The 20,416-nt window shown below is 45.9% G+C and overlaps 1 protein-coding gene across 3 annotated transcripts in view; it reads left to right on the forward strand.

Moving 5' to 3' along the window:
* vps13d (vacuolar protein sorting 13 homolog D) overlaps nt 1–20,416 on the forward strand; it is an 88,460-nt gene that overhangs the window by 47,596 nt on the left and 20,448 nt on the right. For all 3 annotated transcript variants that reach the window (XM_080496590.1, XM_080496592.1, XM_080496591.1), the window contains exons 27-44: nt 65–281; nt 1,611–1,782; nt 1,865–1,980; nt 2,405–2,629; nt 2,704–3,002; nt 3,096–3,229; nt 3,537–3,692; nt 3,872–4,058; nt 4,182–4,256; nt 4,337–4,537; nt 6,200–6,289; nt 7,203–7,343; nt 7,454–7,579; nt 12,884–12,986; nt 18,545–18,697; nt 18,853–18,988; nt 19,070–19,117; nt 19,219–19,369. In XM_080496590.1, the coding sequence (XP_080352716.1) occupies nt 65–281; nt 1,611–1,782; nt 1,865–1,980; nt 2,405–2,629; nt 2,704–3,002; nt 3,096–3,229; nt 3,537–3,692; nt 3,872–4,058; nt 4,182–4,256; nt 4,337–4,537; nt 6,200–6,289; nt 7,203–7,343; nt 7,454–7,579; nt 12,884–12,986; nt 18,545–18,697; nt 18,853–18,988; nt 19,070–19,117; nt 19,219–19,369 (2,730 nt within the window). The remainder of the gene's footprint in view (nt 1–64; nt 282–1,610; nt 1,783–1,864; nt 1,981–2,404; nt 2,630–2,703; nt 3,003–3,095; nt 3,230–3,536; nt 3,693–3,871; nt 4,059–4,181; nt 4,257–4,336; nt 4,538–6,199; nt 6,290–7,202; nt 7,344–7,453; nt 7,580–12,883; nt 12,987–18,544; nt 18,698–18,852; nt 18,989–19,069; nt 19,118–19,218; nt 19,370–20,416) is intronic.

Here is a 20,416-nt window from a genome sequence, read left to right on the forward strand (position 1 = left end):
TGAACCATAAATAAGTCCAAATGCAATCTGATCTTTTTCTGCTGTTTGTTTCTCTTCCTTCCAGAAGACCATGTGTGCCTGTTGGACTGCATGGCCCTGGTCCTGCAAGAGATGGACATCTTTGCTGCTGAGCGTGTGTCCTGTCAGCCGTGGGACAGCAGTGGGAAACTCACTGACTCCCCAGACCTCATTTTCCCATCGTACGCTGTCCGTCGCACTGGACAAAACCTGCTTAAAGACCGCTGTCATCTCAAACTGAAAGTGGAGCGAAATCTTGACAAGTACGTCAACTTTGGTTTTCCTCAGCCTGCTCCTGCCTTTGTTCCAGCCAGCAGACAACAATGTAATGAAAGCGTACAGTAGCAAACTGTGGAAGAAAACCTGCCATACAAGAATCACCAGTAGTCCAAACATGATGAAGATCTCCTGTCTGGTACCAGAACAACCCCTCTGTTCACCACAGGGGAGCATGTTTGCTGTAAAGCTGCAGTGTTTCAGATCACTGTCAGATTTCTAACTGCTCAGAAAATTAATTTAACTCACAGAAGGAAAGTGGAGGGGCCTCAAAGACATCAGCTGAATTTGTACGTGAAACAAAAACCAGCACAATCTTAGTCAGTAGTTTTATACCAGAGGTGCAAGAGTTATGAGTATGTAAATATGAAAAGTAATTGTGGCATCACATAGGATTGAGGCTCGTTAAACATTTTTTACAGAAATTTAGCAGAACTCTTATCAGAAGTAACATAAAGTGTCTCTGGATCATTTTGAAAAAAAAAAAAAAAGTACTCCAAGAACTCCACCCATCCATTATCTGCCGCTTATCCATGGCCGAGTGGCGGAGGCAGCAGTCTAAGTAGGGATGCCCAGACTTCCTCCAGCTCTTCTGGTGGCACCCCAAGGCGTTCCCAGGCCATTGAGAGACATAGTCCCTCCAGGTGTCCTAGGTCTGTCCTGAGGCCTCCTACCGGAGAGACATAGTCCCTCCAGTTGGTAGTGTTGGTAATAATTGTGTTGTGTTGTGTTTTTGTTGCTTCGTTCATGTAGTTTAGTTTATTAGTTGTAAGTTGTCAACCAGCAGTGAAGAAGGTTTAGTGTGTCGTGTCCTCCTGGCATGGTCTTCCTGTGGGACTGTCAAAATAAAATGTGTGTGTCTCTGGGTGTTGTGTTCAGTGGACTTGTATTTTGGACCAAATGGCTCTTTGAGCATTAAAGGTTGGCGACCCCTGGTCTAGAGGGATCAATGAAGTTTTCTAAATCTGAATCTGAGACCCCAATCTGTGATCTATACAGGCGATCAGTGCAGAGGAAAGCAACCCTCATCACTCACCCTCTGCATCACTTCTCTCTGCTGTCATCAGGCAGGAGATACAGAACCCCACTGGCCCATAAAAACATCTCCAAGAACTCATTAATTCCATCTGCAGTCACTGTACTAAATAGTGCCCGGTAGCACTGTACGTTATGTGGTTGTTTTAGATCTGTTGTTTCTTTAATGATGTGTGTGTTTTTACTGAATGAGTTATATGAGCCGTGTTGAAAGACAAAGTTCTGCTCTATTGAACAGGCAGTAAAGTTTCATTCTATTCTATTTCACTCCTTGCTGTTAGGGAACTGAGCCATGCGGTGCCTGACATGTCGATCCATGGCAGCCTGTCGTCGGTTCACTGCTCTTTGGATGTAGAGCACTACTGGCTCATTAGAGGGCTGCTGGAGAACAACCTGGGAGAGCCCATTGAGGAGTTCCTCCGGCCCTACAACCTGCAGGACCCCAGCACCTATGTGAGGCAACGGCAGCCATACACTCATGCACAGGGACACACCGCCTCACAAGCTGCTAGTGACACACGTTCTCCTTTTGCAGACTGTTTTAAGTGGGGACGTCTACACAAACCTGTCCTTCTTGGTGGACATGATGGACGTCAGTCTGGAGCTTCTGGATGGTCCCAAACCTGTTGAAAACAAACACTCATTAGCAAGGTGTGCTTGCTTCTCCTCTGATCGTCACTTGATAAAGAAACACTCAGATATGTGTTTTTACAATCATGTTCACAAATGTTAGTAAAATAATGTTTGTCAACTAAACACATCCTTAACTTGACTACATATGAAACTTGACTGTAATGTACTTCTGAGTCTCAACAAGAAAATGAACAATGCTAATCAGAAATACCAAAAGAATGATGGAACCAAAGGAATTTAAGAAAGTCAAAGGAGATCAGAAGATATGCTTCACTTCTTGTGAGACCGTTTAAGCACACGGTTATCTTTGTGTTCTAAGTAGAACAGTGTGTTTAAGACCTTAAATCTAAACACCAGTTTTCCTCAAACGTCTAACTGCTTTATTGTGGTCTTTCTCCACTGTTAAACAATTAAATTGATATATTTGCCTTATCTTTCAAAGGTTTGACTTCATGAAGTCCAAGCTGCTTTTTGAGGGTTTCTCAAATGGATCCAAGTCTGTTAACCTGATGTCTCACTCGCTGCTGGCCTACGACACTCGATATGGTGGGCAGAGTAGAAGCAGTGCTGGAGCCGAGAGTCCAGGTTGCAATGTGTTTGACTGCATTCTTCAGCCGTCTAAAACGGGCTCAAACCGAGCTTCCCTGCAGCTGGAGCTTCATTACAGGTAACTTCATGTCCACACACTGGCAGCTGGAGTCCACAGCTGCTTTCATGCACGGTGTTCACTGTGGCCATCAGATCCACCCGGGACTCCTCCTGCTTCACCGTGGTCCTCAACAACCTGCGGGTCTTCCTCATCTTTGACTGGCTCAAGCTGGTGGAGGACTTCCTGCGCGTGCCGGCCGACAAGACGTCGGGCACCTCTGTGCCTCGTCAGCGTTGCTCCAGCAACTCCTCCACCCAATCAGGAAGTGACACCACCGGCGGTACCACCACCGCCGTCATGCCCAAGACCGTGAAGAGTGGCGTCGTCACCAAGAGATCCACCGTGCCCGTCACTCAGGACCGCTGTGTGGAGATCAAGATCAATGTCACCGGTGAGAACGAGCTCCACACCTGAACCCAGCCTCAGAGCAGCAGAGCTCCTCCCAGCACATGTTGATTTTTGTAAATGTTGCATTTGTAAACAGGCACAGAGTTTGTTGTTGTGGAGGATTTGTCGTGTCTGGATACCAATGCCATCATTCTGAAAGGCACCACGGTTCTCACTTACAAGCCCCGCCTGTTGGACCGACCTTTCTCTGGGAGCCTGGCGGGAATAGAGGTGAGATGCTGGCTCACTGTTGGTCACACCTTCGCACCATAGACCTCTGAGCCAGCTGCTGCTGCTGTCAGGAGAAGAAATCAACAGGCTATGACATTATCACATGGTTAGAGTATTGCTTCTTCAGCAAGATACTTTTACCTGTAGCTACATTCTCACTGCTCTCCTGCTGTGTTTCATAGCCTTGATGTGGCTCAGTGCCTCATAGAGATGCTTTCATGTTGGTTCTCATTGCATCAGTGCAGATTTTGACCAAATATCGCCGTCCTCTTTGGGTTTGCTTTGATTTGATATCCGATGCCTCCAGGTGTTCTCCTGTCGGCTGGGCAGTGAGCAGGAAACGGCACTGTCCATCATCGACCCAGTCAACATTCAGGTGGAGCTGTGTGGTAGCCCCACCTATCAGAGCAGCTCCGGGCTGCTGGACGCCTTCAATGTAGAGGACATCCCCCCGCTGCTGGAGGTCAGTGAATGAATCACACTGAGATAATGATCATCAGGAAACACTGTCGCCACTCTGCATAGTGAAGGTCATCTTCCCTGACAGAACAAAGCTTTCCCTCTCCACTGATTTGTTTCGTGACTTCTGAGGACATTTCTTTAACCCTAGAAACTGGTTCAATGTATGTAATTCTCTGACAGATTCAGTTTCCCACCCTGGACATCCGGCTGTCCTACAACGACATCCAGCTGTTCTTGGCCATCGCCAAGTCGATCCCCACGGCGTGCACTCCAGCGGCCGTCCATGCTGACGGGGCCACGGCACCAATGCCCGAAACAGCCAGCGCTCCCAAAAGCAGCTTCCGACAGAAAACTGAGGCTCTAATAGGTGTGTGTAATGGTCGCACTGAAAAAAGCTTGAACTCGCATGTAAAGAGGTCATCATCGGTTAATTCCTCTGTTACCACACTTATCGTGGACGTAACTTCTGAGGTTATTTTTGTATTTACAGAAAACCAGCTAACATGTTTGCAAGACCTTGGTTTCACAAAAGAGGATTGCAAACAAGCTTTGATCCACTGCAAAGGTCAGTGAGAGCTTCGAGTCACTTTTATCCACACCCATTGCTTTCTGAGAAAGTGTTGATGACCTCTTCCTTGTACTCAGGCCAGCTTGACCAGGCTGCCACATGGCTGCTGGAGAATGCAGACAACATGGCGGGGTTCTCCAGAGCCCAGGCCGACTCCAGGTCCAGCAGCCACTCCGCTCCACTGTCAGGCGTGGAGCTGAAGGCTGAAAGTGTGTGCATCTGTTTCATCGACGACTGCCTAGACTGTGATATTCCACTGGCTGAGTTCACTTTCTCCCGTAAGCAACATTTCTCAAGGAAATCAGTCCTGTGACATCTTGCACTCACACTATTAAACTAGAGAAAGACCATAACAGAGCAGGTACGCTGGAAGTGTTCAATACCGGAAAGGGAAATATGAAGCAGTGCTTCACAGTCTGTGTTTATTTGAAATCTGTTGTTAAACCTCTAGAAGTGTGCCTCAGATACAGCTATGTTCAAAATAATAGCAGTGTTTTTAAAAAAGTGAATAAAGCTCAAAATCCTTAAAATATTTTTAATTTTCTTTCATTAGGAACGCTGCACATGGTATTACACAACAAATCATGAAGGAAAAAAGTATCAATATTTAATTACTTTACAGAATATGAAGGAAAAGGTGATATTTCTGTGTTCCAAAAAAAAGCAGTGTCGGCATTTCTCATTACAAACTCAAATATTGACTAAATAAACTGAAAAAATATTAACATTTAGCAATCCTGACAATCAGTTAACTAGTATTTCGTTGAATAACCCCTGTTTTTGATAACTGCTGCACATCTGTGCTGCATAGAGTCAACCAACCTCTGGCACCTCTGAACAGGAACATTGGACAACCTTCCACAATTCCTCTGCATTTTGGGGTTTTGCCTCAGAAACAGCACATTTTATGTCACACCACAAGTGCTCAATTAGATTAAGGTCCGGGGATTGTGCTGGCCACTCCAGAACCTCAATTCTGTTGGTCTGGAACCAAGATTTGGCTGCTTACTGCTATGTTTGGGGTCATTGTCCTGTTGAAACACCCATTTCAGGGGCATTTCACATTCGGCATAAGGCAGCATGACCTCAAGTATTGTGATGTATCCAAATTGATCCCTGGTATGCGATATAAAGACCCGACACCATGGTAAGAGAAACAGCCCCATATCACGATGCTTCACGGTCTTCAGAGTGTGCTGGGGCTTGTATTCAGGGTTTGGGGGTCGTCTGACAAACTGGATCCAAAAAGAACAATCTTACTTTCATCAGTCCACAAAGTGTTTCTCCATTTCTCCAGAGGCCAGTCGACAGGATGTTTGGCAAATGCAATCCTCTTCAGCACATGTCTTTTTTGCAACAGTGGGACTTTGCGGGGGCTTCTTGCTGGTAGATTAGCCTCACATAAGCTAATTGCTAATGGTCCCAGCACTCACCGGTCCCTTCAGACCGTCTCTGATCTCCCTGGAGCAGACCCTTGGCTCAGTCTTTGCCATTCTGACTATCCTTCGGTCCATTCCAGTGGTAGTTTTCCTTGGTTTGTCTTTCCATTTTAAAGCATGGGAGATCATTTTAGCTGAGCAGCCGATCATTTCCTGCACTTTTTTATACATTTTCCCCTCAACAATCAACTTTATAATCAAATGAATGATTGAACTCCACACTGCTAGTTTTTTGAACACGCCCCTTTTACTTCATTCGTCAATTACACAGAGCCAGGAGTATTCATATCATCAAAGTTGGGTCTGTTGGGTCCTCTGACTTTACTACACCTGCTGGCAAATTATTTTCCATTTATTATTATGTTTTATACCAAAAACAGTGATTTTGTCCAACAGTCATGTTGGACTGCTATTATTCTGAACATAGCTGTGCTGCTAGAGATGCACAGAGCTGTGTGTATGTCAGACTGACTTTGAACAGCAGTGGGTTTGTTTTTGCAGGACTTTACATGCTACAGCGCATTGGATCCACACAGGAAGGAAATGCCAGCTTCACTCTGTGTGGAGACTACTACAACAGAGAGCTGTCAGGTAAGCAAGCTCCACGGCACAGGTCAAATGTATTGACCAAGAAAGATCAAATGTTTCTATTTCCAACAACAATCGGATGAGTGGACATGTTCAGATCTCAGATGTTCAACGTGATTTCAAACATGATATCCTAAAAACTTTAAATAATGGCAACTCTGAATGTCTTCCTTTGTTTTAGTACAGAAAGATCTGAGTACATTGAGGAAAAATAGTTTACACCTCAATAATTTGAAGTCTTCTCCCAAAAAACTGCAATTATAATATTATGCCATCTGAAAAAAAAACCAACCAAAAAACTCCAGTGTCAGAATTCAAGAGTATGTCTTTAAACACTTTAAGGCCTAAGCACTGAAAGTCCAAGGACCGTATTATATCTGAAAGACTGAGGGTCCGAGTACCAAGGGTGTAGGACCCCATTGCAAATATTTAAATTCCTGGGTACTGAAGTTTTTCTCCCCACTCTCCTCTCTCCTCTCTCCTCACTCCTCACTCCTCTCTCCTCTCTCCTCTCTCCTCACTCCTCTCTCCTCTCTCCTCTCGCTCCACAACACGATTTCTGCAGCCCTCATCTCATTATTATAGCCTGGCTTTGATGCTAACACACAAGGTTTCCACTTTAAATGCTGCATAACTCATCTTCTGGCCAAGATCACCGTTTCTTTACTAATTTCATAGAAACTGGTTTTGGCTCAAGGGTCTTATGTCTGACTCCCCCTGTCCAGATTCAACATGTATGATGTTTAACATTTGTTCCAGTGATCAATGGTATTCTCGGGAATTTGTACTTTTTTTGTTTGTTAAAAATGATTGAATTGGGAGGCCTTTACAGAGAAGATGTTTGGAAGGAATAATAAAACTGGCTTCAAAATCTTAACGGCGTGTCTCTGCGTTTGTGTTTGTCTGTGTATTTCAGGCTGGGAGCCCTTCATCGAGCCCTGGCCTTGCTTCCTGTCCTGGCAGCAGCAGGCCGCCGGCCGTCTTCACCCTCCTCGGCTTAAAATGGGAATTCGAGCTAAACAGAGGCTGGATGTAAACATCACTTCGGTTCTGCTCGGTGAGTATAGAGGACATGTTCTTCTCCAGTCAACTAACGGAGGAGCGGCTCTGTGGAGCTTCATTCAGGTGAGCCCGATGCTGCATTAACAAGTCCACTGTGTCTGTCAGAGCAATACAACACCACCAAGAGCTCCTGGATAGCAGATTATTGTAAGGAGGAGGAACACACGCCACAATCTTCACCTCCGCTGCCTTGGATCGGCTCTTCAGTGGATCCACCCAGCTTTGGACAGAGTGAGTTTTAACACTGCATCACAGCTCACACAGAAGGGAACTGGTTTGAGTCCAATAAAGAAAATAGTGTTTCAGCAGTTATTCAGAATCCTCAGATCATTAGAAAATGGCATTTCTAAAAGACTGAGACATTTTGAAAATGGACTATATCATGATGTAATGACAGGTTTTATTGAGTTGATTGAACTGTGGCAGACCTGAGAAGGAAACCACAAGAAGCTCTGGTGCAAACAGGTCACATCCCTTGTTATTGTTTCTGTGGCGTCGTTGAAGCACTAATGAGCCAACCTCATAGGAACGTCCATGTTCACAAGTCGGTTAAGACTTTTTCTATGTGTTCTCCTATATTGACATATTGTTGGTCATATTTATACGAACGTTCCTAAAGCCTTTAGATGATATATTTGGAGTGGAATTACGAGGCTGAGGCAGCCGAATGAAGGCCTGCTGTCGAGAGGAGTTTGTGTATTTGATCAGTGATCTTCAGAGGATAGGTCAGCTTTAGTCCAGGCCATTGGTTCCATATCTTCATCTTGTAAGACCTGCTCCAGAGTTGCTGTACTTTAGAATTCCTTATTTTGCGATAAAAGTAAAATGAGCATCCGTACGTTGAAGCACCAAACATGGCACTTGTAAACCAGGCTGCTGTTCTGAGGAGAAGGTGAACCGATGCATGGACTGAGTAGATGAAGGAGAGATGAAAGCTCTAACACTGTTGCGTGTTCCCTTTGCATGTCTCTTTGTTGTGCAGTAACTGTCTCTCTCTGCTGTCAGGTGCATCTCTTGCTAACCTTAGAACTAGAAGCACAGCCAGCTTGACCTGCCTCGAGCAGCATATTCACCACGGAGGTACAGTTGAGAGCGGAGCCGCCCACACAGCCTCCTCCATCTCAGCTCTCATGCAGCTATCCTGAGGAGCTCTCACAGCATGCTGCAGTGTACTGAGTGAACAAGCATTTCTAATAAAGCCTGTGCAAAACGCAATACATCACTTTCACCTTTTCAACGTCTATTGTATCTACACTGTGAAAAACTAAATTAAAAACATGGTTTAAAGTCCTTTCTTCCAGCTCCCTCATTAAGAACAACATTGGGCTGTGATACTGGGACACTTACTCACTCCGACTGTCGCTGAACTGACGGCTAAAGCACAAGCTGCAGAAACCTCGTTGGACAGTGGGCGGCTGTGACTCCGGCGGGACAGTGTGACGTCTCAACTTTGCTTTTTCAATACACATCTCTGTCTCCTGTCAGACACTGAAGCCCAATCAGCTGTCATTGCCATCAATACAGGTTCTTCTGCTCCTGAACTCCTCATCGGTGGTCTGCCTTGAGGTCACCTGGTGTTTATCAACACATCTGGAACTCATCTGAGCATACTGTTGATGGCCAGACCACTCATGTTCATTTGACTCCATTATCTCTGGATCTAGTGATCCTCCATTCAAAAGGAATTTTCCTGTGAGTTTACCTTCTTCACATCATTATTTGAAGCTCATTCAAGCCAACAGTCTTTTCCAAGCCTGGAGAATCCATGTGCATCCACGTTGATCTGAACTGGCCGTAATACTCCAGGATAAGATCTGCCATGTGGAATGTCAAATGTTATTTGATCATAGTCATCTGGATGAAGCCATATACATCGTGTACTTCACTGGAGCCGCCTCTCCAGTGTGATCTTGGCATCCTACCACATGCAGCTCTTGCTGGTGAGGAAGTCGGCAAATCACTGTGTCAGATGCAGACAAAGATCTTCAAACCATACGAGAACCTGCCTCCCGTGGGTCTGGATACAGGGCCAGTTCTCCCAGTTTATTAATCTAATGCACGCACACACTTCCACTTGGTGCTGTCCTGTATGTGAGCAGCTTCCTCCGCTGCCCTTCATGTCTCTGTGGCTCTTCCCTTTAATGGGAAAGAGGTCATCAGCCCTTGATGACTATCAGGTGTGCTACATTTGCGTCCCTCCACACTTCCCTACTTCACTCAGCAGCGTGACAAGAAGCATGAAGACATGATAGCCAATCAGAATCCTGGACAAAAGCACAATGTCATGAATTGTGATGTAAACAGCCGCCTACTCCCTTTTGATGGAACCGGCGACAGAATTGATCCAGAGTTCCACTGTGGCCGGAGTTTTCAGATGCGATTCAGACCCTGGCGGTGCTTTGTCTCACCTCCTCCATGTGACTCTCCGACCTTTCCAGGTATCATTGCTTGTAGACGTGGTCCTGTGGCTGACCTTGATGTTGCCTTCCTCCAGTCGCCCTGGACCGTTCTTGGAAGTTGTCCCTGATCAAACCCTTTGATTGTTGGTAGTGGATCTCAGAGTCCGCGGAGCATCAGTCTGCCATACTGCTTTTACTTGTGGCTTCATAGTGAAGCCAACAGGTTTTAGAGTGAGTGCAGGATGCTTCCAGCTCTTCTTCTGGAACACATTACTCACTAAACGTTGAGGATATTTGGCTTTCAGGTGGAATTTATGAAAAATGTCAAAAGTTCTCGCGATAGTGATATCATATCATGAAAGTAGAACATTTAAAGTAGAAGGATGCGCTGGTCAAAGGATTCCCTGATGATGATGATTCCCTGATGCAACCTCAATGAGCGAGAGCATTGTTGTCCATGAAGAGGAAATTAGGTCTGTGTTGTTCATGTTGGGGCACAATCACTGGATTAATCATGTTATGCAGGTAGTTCGGGCTTACACAGAGTGTAGGGCAGTTCTGTACCGACTGGACACACCTGCCCACACCGTAACACCGCCACCACCAAAAGCTGGTCTGGTGACAACAGTGGCTGATGCGTAGCTCTCCTGGACGTCCCCTGGACGTCTCCTGGACGTCTCCAACATCGTTGGCGGCCATCATTTTTGCTCAACGTGAATCGACTTTCATCAGAGAACAGCACTGAGGCCCACTGGTCCGTCGTCCAGCGTAAATGCTCCCTGGTCCATCAAGACCATGACGCCTGTGCCTGGCGGTGTGGTCAGGTACCTTGCAGGTGGTCTAGAGCAGACCACGCTGGCGGTGTGGTCAGGTACCTTGCAGGTGGTCTAGAGCAGACCACGCTGGTGGTGTGGTCAGGTACCTTGCAGGTGGTCTAGAGCAGACCACGCTGAGGGAAACGGTTTCCAATGGTCTGACGTGACACTTGGCGCCTCTCGCCTTAAACGTGCCTGGAGTTGAGTGGCCTTCGTCATCCGGTTTCTCAGGCGTTGTTCACGATGTAGCGGTCATCAGCATGGGATGTGGCCAAAGGACGTCCACTTCTACACCTTTCTGTGACTCTTCCAGTCTCTCTGTCTCTGTTCAACCTGCTGATGACCCTCTGTGACCCTCTGAGCTCAGTGGACACTCCGTCTGAGGACGTCCTGTTTGAAGCGTCACAATGCGAGGTACTGTTGATCCATCGTTGGGTGTCGTCTTGGTCTCATGAGGTCAAAATGTGAACAGCATGATGAGGACGACTGTTAAACACCAGCTCTAATTGAACCAGGACATTTATTGGTCGATTCAAGGATCAAACAGCTGTTGTGAATTCTGCCGTTAAGCTCCTCGTTGGAGAACAGCAACTTGTGCAAGAAGTACTGAAACATTTAACAGGTGGACATGTGCATTCAAAAGCTTAGAGAAGGCCACATTAAGTTCACCTGTAAAGGTTTGAATGCATTTTAGGCTCTTCCTGAAATTTCACTCAAAAACCGAATATCCCTAACTTGTTGCGAGTGGTGTATGTAATGGCCTCCTGCTTGACATGGTCTGCAGCTCTGACCTTCTCTGGCTTTGCTGTGCTGCTCCATCAGATCTTGTCTGGTTTCTGGCTCTTTGGTGCTCCATCACTCACGGTGGAGGCTGACTGAGCATCTCTTCTTCTCTGTACCAGACTTCTACCATGCCAGGCTCCTGGACTCTCATAGCACTTCATAGCATGCTTTCCTTTGAAGTTTTGCCTGAGCATGTGTCCCACTGCATGACCAATATGTTGGGAAGTCCTCTTGACAGTCTGTAGTTTGTTGACGATGCAGCATACAGAGCAGATCTCACACAGGGCTGTGTTCACACTTGTCAGGTTGAATTGACACATTGGAATGGTGGGACTCCAGCTCTTCGCACAGTGTTGGTTCAAAACAAAACAAGTGAAAAAAGAACCCTTTACCAGTTTCGCCTTGATCCATTTTCAAATCACTTCAAATGTGATTTGATTGAAGTCTAAATTTCGCAAAGTTGTTTAATCCAACATAGAATGTGAAGGTTTCAGGGCCAAAGTCTCCTTGCAACTCTTCATTGTTGTTTCTGCTGTTTTAACTTTGCTTTGCAGTTGATCAAGACTGGACAATGATAATAATACTACAGTAATCCTGATGTGTACCTCATAATATTACTTCAGCTTAACTGCAAACTGATTACAGACAAATTCTGTACTCACTTTGCTGATGCTGATGATGGTGGTCAGGATGAAGCTCAGGTGTGAACACATCTCACTTTACAGTTTGACAAGTTGATTTTAGGCTCGCTTTCTGGTATGATATTTATATAGAAGGGCTGCTTGATATATCTCAATTTACATGTCACAAAACTCTAACCGAAGTGATTTAAATGATGTGTTCCTCCACTATGCATTCTGCACACCAACTTCTGTGGACAACCAGAGGGTCAGAAGCACAAAAAAACAGAGAAATTATTTTAAAAATGAAGGAAATCCAATCCTAAAGCACCAAGAGTCCAATTTAATTTAGATGTTGTGTGTTTAGCTGATATCGTGCAGCCCTGACATTTATAAATCCATGTAGTGAAGTGCATGTTGTCGCTGAGCTGTTTTACGAGAAGGGTTTACATCGGTAGACGATGTCAAATGTAATGTCAGTCTTGCTGATTCATGTGCACAACCTGAGGAAAGGCTGTTCAGCTTGGCTAAAAACTCAGTGTAAACGTTAATGTCTTTGAACACTATTATTTAAAGGGGTACTCTTGTGGTTTGTAATTCGAATGGATCAGTCTCAGAGCTATAGATTTGTTGTTCAAATGAATACTTTAACATCAACTGACGATGTAACATCCAGAAACCTCCAGAGTTGAAGCAGAATAAACAGAGTGGGTTGCAGCACCTGAATTGATCCTCTCTTCCTCATCAATACATCTGTTTGGTAGTTTTATTGGAGTGCCCCTTTAAAGGAAAAATCCAGCACACCTTTTTGGCTTTTTAGCCAGAAAAAACAAGTGCTTAACCGTTTTGAGTCAAACTGTTTTTGAATAAAGCAGAGGAGCATGCTTGCTGGTCAATCATTATTTTCATTTCCACCAGATGCCAAACTGTCCAAGAGGAGGCAGCCGTTTGTGCCTTACGCTCTGCGCAACCACACAGGGTGCACCATGTGGTTCGCCACTATGACCACAACCCCAACCAGGTGAGTGCAACCACGTCCAGGTCTTTGAATCGCCCTGTGGAAGAATGGATGAGAAGCAGCATGATGCCGCTGGGCCGTGTTCAGTGATTGTTAATGAATGCAGCCACATCGAACACGTGGAGTCTCACACCAACACAAAATTACATAACACGAAAATACATACACTTTTTTAAGCCATATTTATTCATCACATACACAAACAATACACATGAATAGAGATAGTCTGTCCCTGTCTTATATTGTGTGTGTGTCCCCCCCCCCCCACCCCACACACACACACACACACACACACACACACACTGCCTGCTAGAAATGTCCTGTTTTCACTTGACCATGCTTGTTTCATGCTGCTCCTCCCTGTCTCTCCCATTATGTCGGCAAATTTGATTGGGGTTCAGTAATTCTGTGATTTTAAACTGTGGGCCTGTCCACACGACACTGGTCAGGTGACGGGTAAAGAAGCACATCTGTGGGAAAACAATGGTGTCATTGCCCCCCTCCCCCTCCGCCATGTGTTGATAACACAACAGTGGCAGACTACCTGCTCCAAGCCGGGCTGCTGAAGCGACTGATAACAGGTTTAATGTGGTGATATGTTGGATTTCATGAGTACAAGGAGGAGGATGGTTTCTGTCTTCTTCATGTTCATACTGACGTGTGTGCAGGATTTCTGTTGAGAAGGCAGGAAGAAAAACGATTGCTTCGGTTCGTGTGGACCGGGTCTGGGAGTCGTGTGACTAGACTCTTGTAGGAACCTGCTGGTCACTGGTACTATAGCGGGAGTGTCCCAGGCTTTTATGTAGGAGCTCAGCTGTTCCACTACCGGTGAAGACGTTTTATAGAGCGGCTATACCCGTTCATGCCAAGCGAAGAGCTGTGGCTTTACCCCCCTGCTCTCGGTTGGGGGGGGTCACCCTCTGGCATGTCGATGGGCAGCCATGTTGCCTGAAGGCTGACTCGGGGCACTGTAGGGGAGCTGTTGCCCTCTACTGCACTGGTAAGGAAACTCATCCCGAGTGCATTCCATTTTTTTTTTTCCTTTTTCCTTTTTCCGGAGAGAACCAAGTATTTTGGGGTTGGGTTAGGATTGGGGGGACAACTCTTCTCCAAACAACACCTTTATTGGGTCACAACACACTGGGACTGACTCCCTAAACCAAAACATGAAGCGGTTAAACATGGAGGGCTACAATGTCTGCCTTCTGCTCTCGTCCCTCTCGTCCCTCTCGTCCCAGTCCCTCGGTGAGGAAGACTGGTTCTTCTTCCTCTTCGGCGTTGGGTCTCTCCAGAGGCTAGGAGATGGGTGGAGTGGCGTGGTTGGGCTGAAAGCTGCTGTCTCACCCAGTGGCGTTTCCAGATGTAAAGACTTGGTGGGGCAAGATTTGATTCTATTAAGTCTCGTGACGGCACCGAATTCCAAAGTAAAGTGGGGGCACAACCTTTCTGCCATAACATTATACCAACTAGGGACGAGCTGGAATCTTGTTTCAGACGAGTATCCGGTACGGAGAAAGCATTTTTGACGAGTAGAAGCATGATACAAGTAAAACTCGTCAATATCCGTGCTCATGCTCTGTGATTGGCCAGTCACACACAGACCACGCCCCTCCCTACAGACACACCTCTGCAGCCAGAGTGTCCAACTCTCACAGACACAGACAGTGACTGATCTCTCTATTTCGGTTTGTATAATATGTAAAGCTACTTAGTGAACTTACGTACGCGGTGCATTTGACAAGACGGAGCTGAAAACGGCTCGTGTCGCGTCGGACACTGCCTCCACTCCAGTCGGGGTTTTTTGGTGGTGTAAAGTCTGTAGGGAAACGTTTTGAGAAGAACACGGTGAACAAGGCTGACATATTATTTCCTGTTTACCACTACTGGATGTTTACATGAATCATCAGGTTCACACATCATTAATAAATAAACAGTCTTACAGACCACTGACACACATATACACATATAGCTGAACACACAAAGTAGCCTATATTAATATGTTTATTGTATATGGCGGTTCATGAAAATAAGTATATTATAAATATTACAAATATATATATTTGTGATATCGGTTTTTTTATATATTAAAGGTGTACAGGAGGATGTTACACTTCCGGGTGGATCATCAAGACTATTGGTCCTCCCAAGTGTCAATCATTCTGGTGATGTATTACGTCACGCCGTCGTACGTGCTCGTCCCCAGGTAGCGTGGATCTATAAGTTTTCACTTTCTGCGCATGCGCGCTTTCAGGTGTCTATGGTGAGCTACGCCTTCAGCTAGCTCGCAGTTCTCACCGGGTACTTTGAAAACGGCAGAGGGTCGCAAGAGAAAACGTCTTGGAAGTGTATGAGAAGAAGAGAAAGGCTTGGGAAGAGAGAAACAAGACCAGAGTGTTTTGGGAGATTGTTTCACACGATGGCGCTGAAAGCCCAGGTTGGGCTTCCCACTGACGCTTCAGTCGCCAAGTTTCTACTCCACAGGGAAAGTTTGGCTTCTATTTGGAGAAATCCATTTCAAATCACTTCCAGTAAAAGTTCTCTACGTCTAGATTGTAACTTTCCAGGGTTGATTAGTTTATTTTCTTCTTGTAAAGTGAGCGATGTGAGCGACGCCGACTTGTGACTTGTAAACAGAGCGTGCACGAGGAGAACTGGGCTCGTCACGTCTCTCTACACGTTTTAGTAGGCGTTCCGTCTCGGGAGCAGGGAGAGTGTTGCGCATGTGCATTTTTTCAAACGGTGGAGAGGGCGTGTCTTTCCTACAATTCGGGAAAATCCTCCTGTACACCTTTAAACATTGAATCTCGATTCTGAGGCTGTTCTGTAAATAGTTTTCAAATAAACAATAAATAAAGCAACTTCTGATCAATCATATCAATTTCAGACTTAATGTACCAATTTAAGCTCCACCCAGTTTCAATTGAACCACGCCCACTTCCAGTTTAGGCCCCACCCACCCCGAGTACAGATATGGATACAGATCATTAAGGTCAGGGGTCGGCAACCTTTAATGTTCAAAGAGCCAGTTGGTCCGTTTCCCACTGAACTCAACACCCAGAGACTCACACCCACATGCGCCACAGTCCAACTCGCCCATGTGCACACACCCACTTTGTCACTCACAATATCTCTGTGATGTTATGGTGAGCAATATAAAAGAAGCGCACTCGAGAAAAAGCTTATACTTTACAACAGACGTGCACATCAGTCTTTTATTTTGACACTCCCACAGAAAGACCATGCCAGGAGGACACGACACACCAGTCTTTTATTTTGACAGTCCGCCAGCAGACCATGCCAGGAGGACATGACACACCAGTCTTTTATTTTGACAGTCCAACAGGCAGACCATACCAGGAGGACACGGCACACCAGTCTTTTATTTTGACAGTCCCACAGGCAGACCATGCCAGGAGGACACGACACACCAGTCTTTTATTTTGACAGTCCCACAGGAAGACCATGCCAGGAGGACACGACGCACAAAACCTTCTTCACTGCTGGTTGACAACTTACAACTAATAAACTAAACTACATGAACTAAGCAACAAAAACACAACACAATTATTACCAACACTACAAATCTAATATAACCCCCAATAATTACATTTAAAACACCACAAACAGAAACTCCCATGATGCATTGCAGCTCTCAGCTCCTTTATCGCGACACATTATTAAAATGGAAGATAAATGTGGGAGATCTGGATTGTTAGAACCATGAGTGTGATGGTGTGTCTTTAATGTCCTGTAGTTGTTGTTTAATTCACTAGAATGTTCCGTCACTCTCAACAAGTCTGCAATGAACCTCCTGGAACTGTGGGCTTTTACTGTGAAAGGTACAGGAAGCTCCCAGCTTCAGATAACAGTTGACCTGCAGCCGCAATTCTACGTTCTTCGTGCCATTATCGTTGCATAATGACGTCACAACGCTGCGTCGTTCACGACCCTACATTCTACCACTCTTTGTAGCGGGACTGCACAACGCAATTGGCTCTGTCTGTGGTCCGTATAGATGTGATCATTGACAACATCAGCATTTTTCACAATCACAATTAAATAAGTTAATTAAATGTGTTGTATTACTGTATAGACAGAACAAATCAATTTGTTTTGAGCAAACTCCACTCTGATCCTGTCCATTCCTACATGCCTCCAGGTTCCTCCATGTCATTTTTCTCATAGTGACGGTCGTCACTCTCAACAAGTCTGCAATATTAAAATATTTCCTCTGCCGTGAACACTCCCGTTATTGCTCACGTGCAACGCTTTGCACCCACTGGTTATTTTGTTGTGTGGGTTTATTGAAGCATCAGCACTCCACAGCACCGCGGTCTTCTGACGAGGTTCAGATGGTGCTTAGTAGGAGCTAGAGAGGAAGTGGCGATACAAGCCTACGGTGCCATCGATGATCATGGGAAACGTGAACGCCCTGCTGAACAAGATGGATGAACTGGCTGGGCTGGTGAAGAATGTGAAGATCTACAGGGAGGGTCGTTTGTTGTGCTTCACTGAAACCTGGCTCACTGCCAACATCCCGGACGCCAACGTTGAACTACCCGAGCTGTAACCCTGGGAATGTACAGATTAAAATGACGTCATGCTGTAGGGACGTAGAACTCTTGGCCGTGAGTCTACGCCCCTACTATCTACCATGGCTGTTCAGACATGCTGTGCACCTACATTCCACCTCAAGCTAATGCAGAAGCAGCTTGTGACATCATCCACTCCGCGGTTGCCAGACGACAGTCGCAACACCCCGAGGCCGTTATGCTAACATCAGGGGACTTTAATCATGTTAATTTGGACTTGACACTTCCTGCTTTCACCCAGCATGTGGACTGCAACCATACTTGCTGTATGCAAATGTTAAAGACGCATACAGCTGCTCTCCACTGCCCGCTCTGGGTAAAGCAGACCACCACCTGAACTTGCTGCAACCTCACCCCATCCCAAGAGTGAGGAGGCTACCAATCACAACCCGAACCTTCAGGAAGTGGTCTCCGGGTGCAGAGCAGGCTCTGAGAAACTGCTTTGAGACAAACCTTGAGGCGCTGTTAACTGCACCACAGATTACATCAACTTCTGCATGAACACTGTGGTTCCTGTAAGAACTGTACGCCGCTTCTCCAACAACCAGCCCTGGATCACAACTGACATCAAAGACCTTCTGGAGCAGAAGAAGAAGGCCTTTAAAGACGGTGATCAACAGGAGCTCCAGCGTGTGCAGAAGGAACTCAGGGTCTGGCTCAGGCAGGCCAAGGAGCCGTACTCAAGAAGTTGCAGAACAACGTGAAATATTAATATCAATATTAATATATTAATAGCAATATTCATTCTGTTTGTTCTGAATTTGTTCTAAATTGCTTAATGGTGCCGAATCCAGATTTTTAAAATTCTCCTGATGAATTTCTAAGAATATGTTTTTATGAGAGATAATGATTCTCTATTAGATAAAGCTTCTTTGTTTAGATAAAGGTTCTTTGTTAAGACACTTCAAACCACTGCAGGAACACTTCAGTGAGAAGCGTACCGGTTCACACTTCACTTTCCCTCCTTAGGGTGGCGCTGTCTCACAGCAGCAGTGCAGACTCCATCTCAGACGCCCATGGTCCAGGAACTGACGACACCCACAATGTGAGCCAGTGGAGAGAGGTGCTGCCTGGGGAGGAGATCCCCTTTGAGTTTGAGGCCCGTGAGAAACTCCGTCACCGGTACTAGCATGACACACCTTCACAACACCACAACTGATCCACCAGAACATTCTGTCCCATTAACAGCAATCTCACTGTAAGCAAAGCTTGACTTTGATTCGATGTTATTGGAGGTCAAACGGTCACGGGTGAATTTGTAATGTCGCTGTTTGCAGACACACTCACGAACTGAAGCTGCACCAGCTGCTGGTCCAGGTGTGTGGATGGGAGCAAGTCAAACCCGTGTCTGTGGACAAAGTGGGTGTGTTCTTCCGCTATGCAGCTCCAGATAGAAACAACTCTTCCAACACCGTAAGGAACATTTAGAAACCAGCTTTATTCAAGGTCATTTGAAGGACTTGTGAGCTCAGGTCTTCTCCTCTCTGCCCACAGGTTGGCAGTCCGATCAGCAGGACCAACATTATCCACCCTCATGTTTATGTAAGTCTGCCCAGTCTGCTTCCAGCACGCTGTTTAAATGAGTGAAACACGGACAGGTACGTTATTTAAAGATGTCACATTGAATTTGTCTGGCCTTGCAGTTCTCAGCCCTTCCTCCTGTACGGGTGGTCTTCTCCATCACGATGGAGGGCAGCGCCAGGAAGGTGATCACGGTGCGCTCGGCCCTCATGGTGAAGAACTGCCTGGATGTTCCTATGGAGGTCCGGCTGGACAGCCCCTCAGCGCCCGACAGTGAGATACTGCTCCCTTTCTTTACTTTTTGTTCTATTTAAACTGATGTCTGATGTTCTGTAAACTCCTGTGGCTGTATTCACAAAGCATCCTGAGGCTAAAAGTAGCTCTTAGTGACGTCACTCTTATAAAACAAACTTAGAATTTGAGACTTCCGGTAGAAGAACAATAGGGTAGAGACTGAGCTTTGTGGGAACATTTTGGAAAACCACGACAGCTATAGATAAATAACACCTTCAGATTGGAAAATAATCTCCGGACAAGATGTCCTCTTCCACGTGGAGTAAAGGACCCGGAAAACAGAGGACCTTGAAAGAAACATGCTTCAAAAAAAAACACCTGGGATAATGCTAGCCTGGATGCTATTAGCCATGAGGTGTCGGGCTCTGAGAACAAAATTCTCAGGGCAAAGTTAGCGAAGCGGAAGATGCAGAGGCAAATGAGCATTGTGCGCTAAGGTACCTGCTTCAACGAGATAAACAAGTCACTGATGTTGGGATCTCACCAGACCACAGAAGGTTTGTTCATTTCTAGGGAAAGACAGTTTTCATTTGTCATGATACAGCCATGACATAGGAATTTGGACCCGGGAATGTGATTGACCATCACACCCAGTGGGGGGGGGGCTTTTACCACAGCAGACCCTCCCCCGCTTTCTGCTCAAAAGACACTTAGTCACTGCTTGTGTGAAGCTCTCAAGATTTGACACCTTTGAATCCACAAACCTTCACTCCTCAAAGCAGTCTTGCAGAGTCTTGCAGCGAGTCTTCTCCTGTCAACACCCGGGAGGAGCTGCATCCCAGCAGCTAACCAGCGTTAGCCTCCAGCTAACACCAGAAGCATTCACTCCTCAACTCCTCTGCTGACCCGACCACGAGGGTCAGATCTTCCCCTGATCCAGAGACCAGCGCCTCTGTCCATAATGATTAATAATGATCAAAGATAGTTATTAATAATGTTATTGAAATTTAATCTGATCTGTATCAGAACCTCGGAGCTCCACCTGTCTAAACAGGAAATGATAGCCAATTCAGTTATATCAGTCTC

The sequence above is a fragment of the Blennius ocellaris genome (assembly GCF_963422515.1).
Source record: "Blennius ocellaris genome assembly, chromosome: 5".
NCBI lineage: Eukaryota > Metazoa > Chordata > Actinopteri > Blenniiformes > Blenniidae > Blennius > Blennius ocellaris.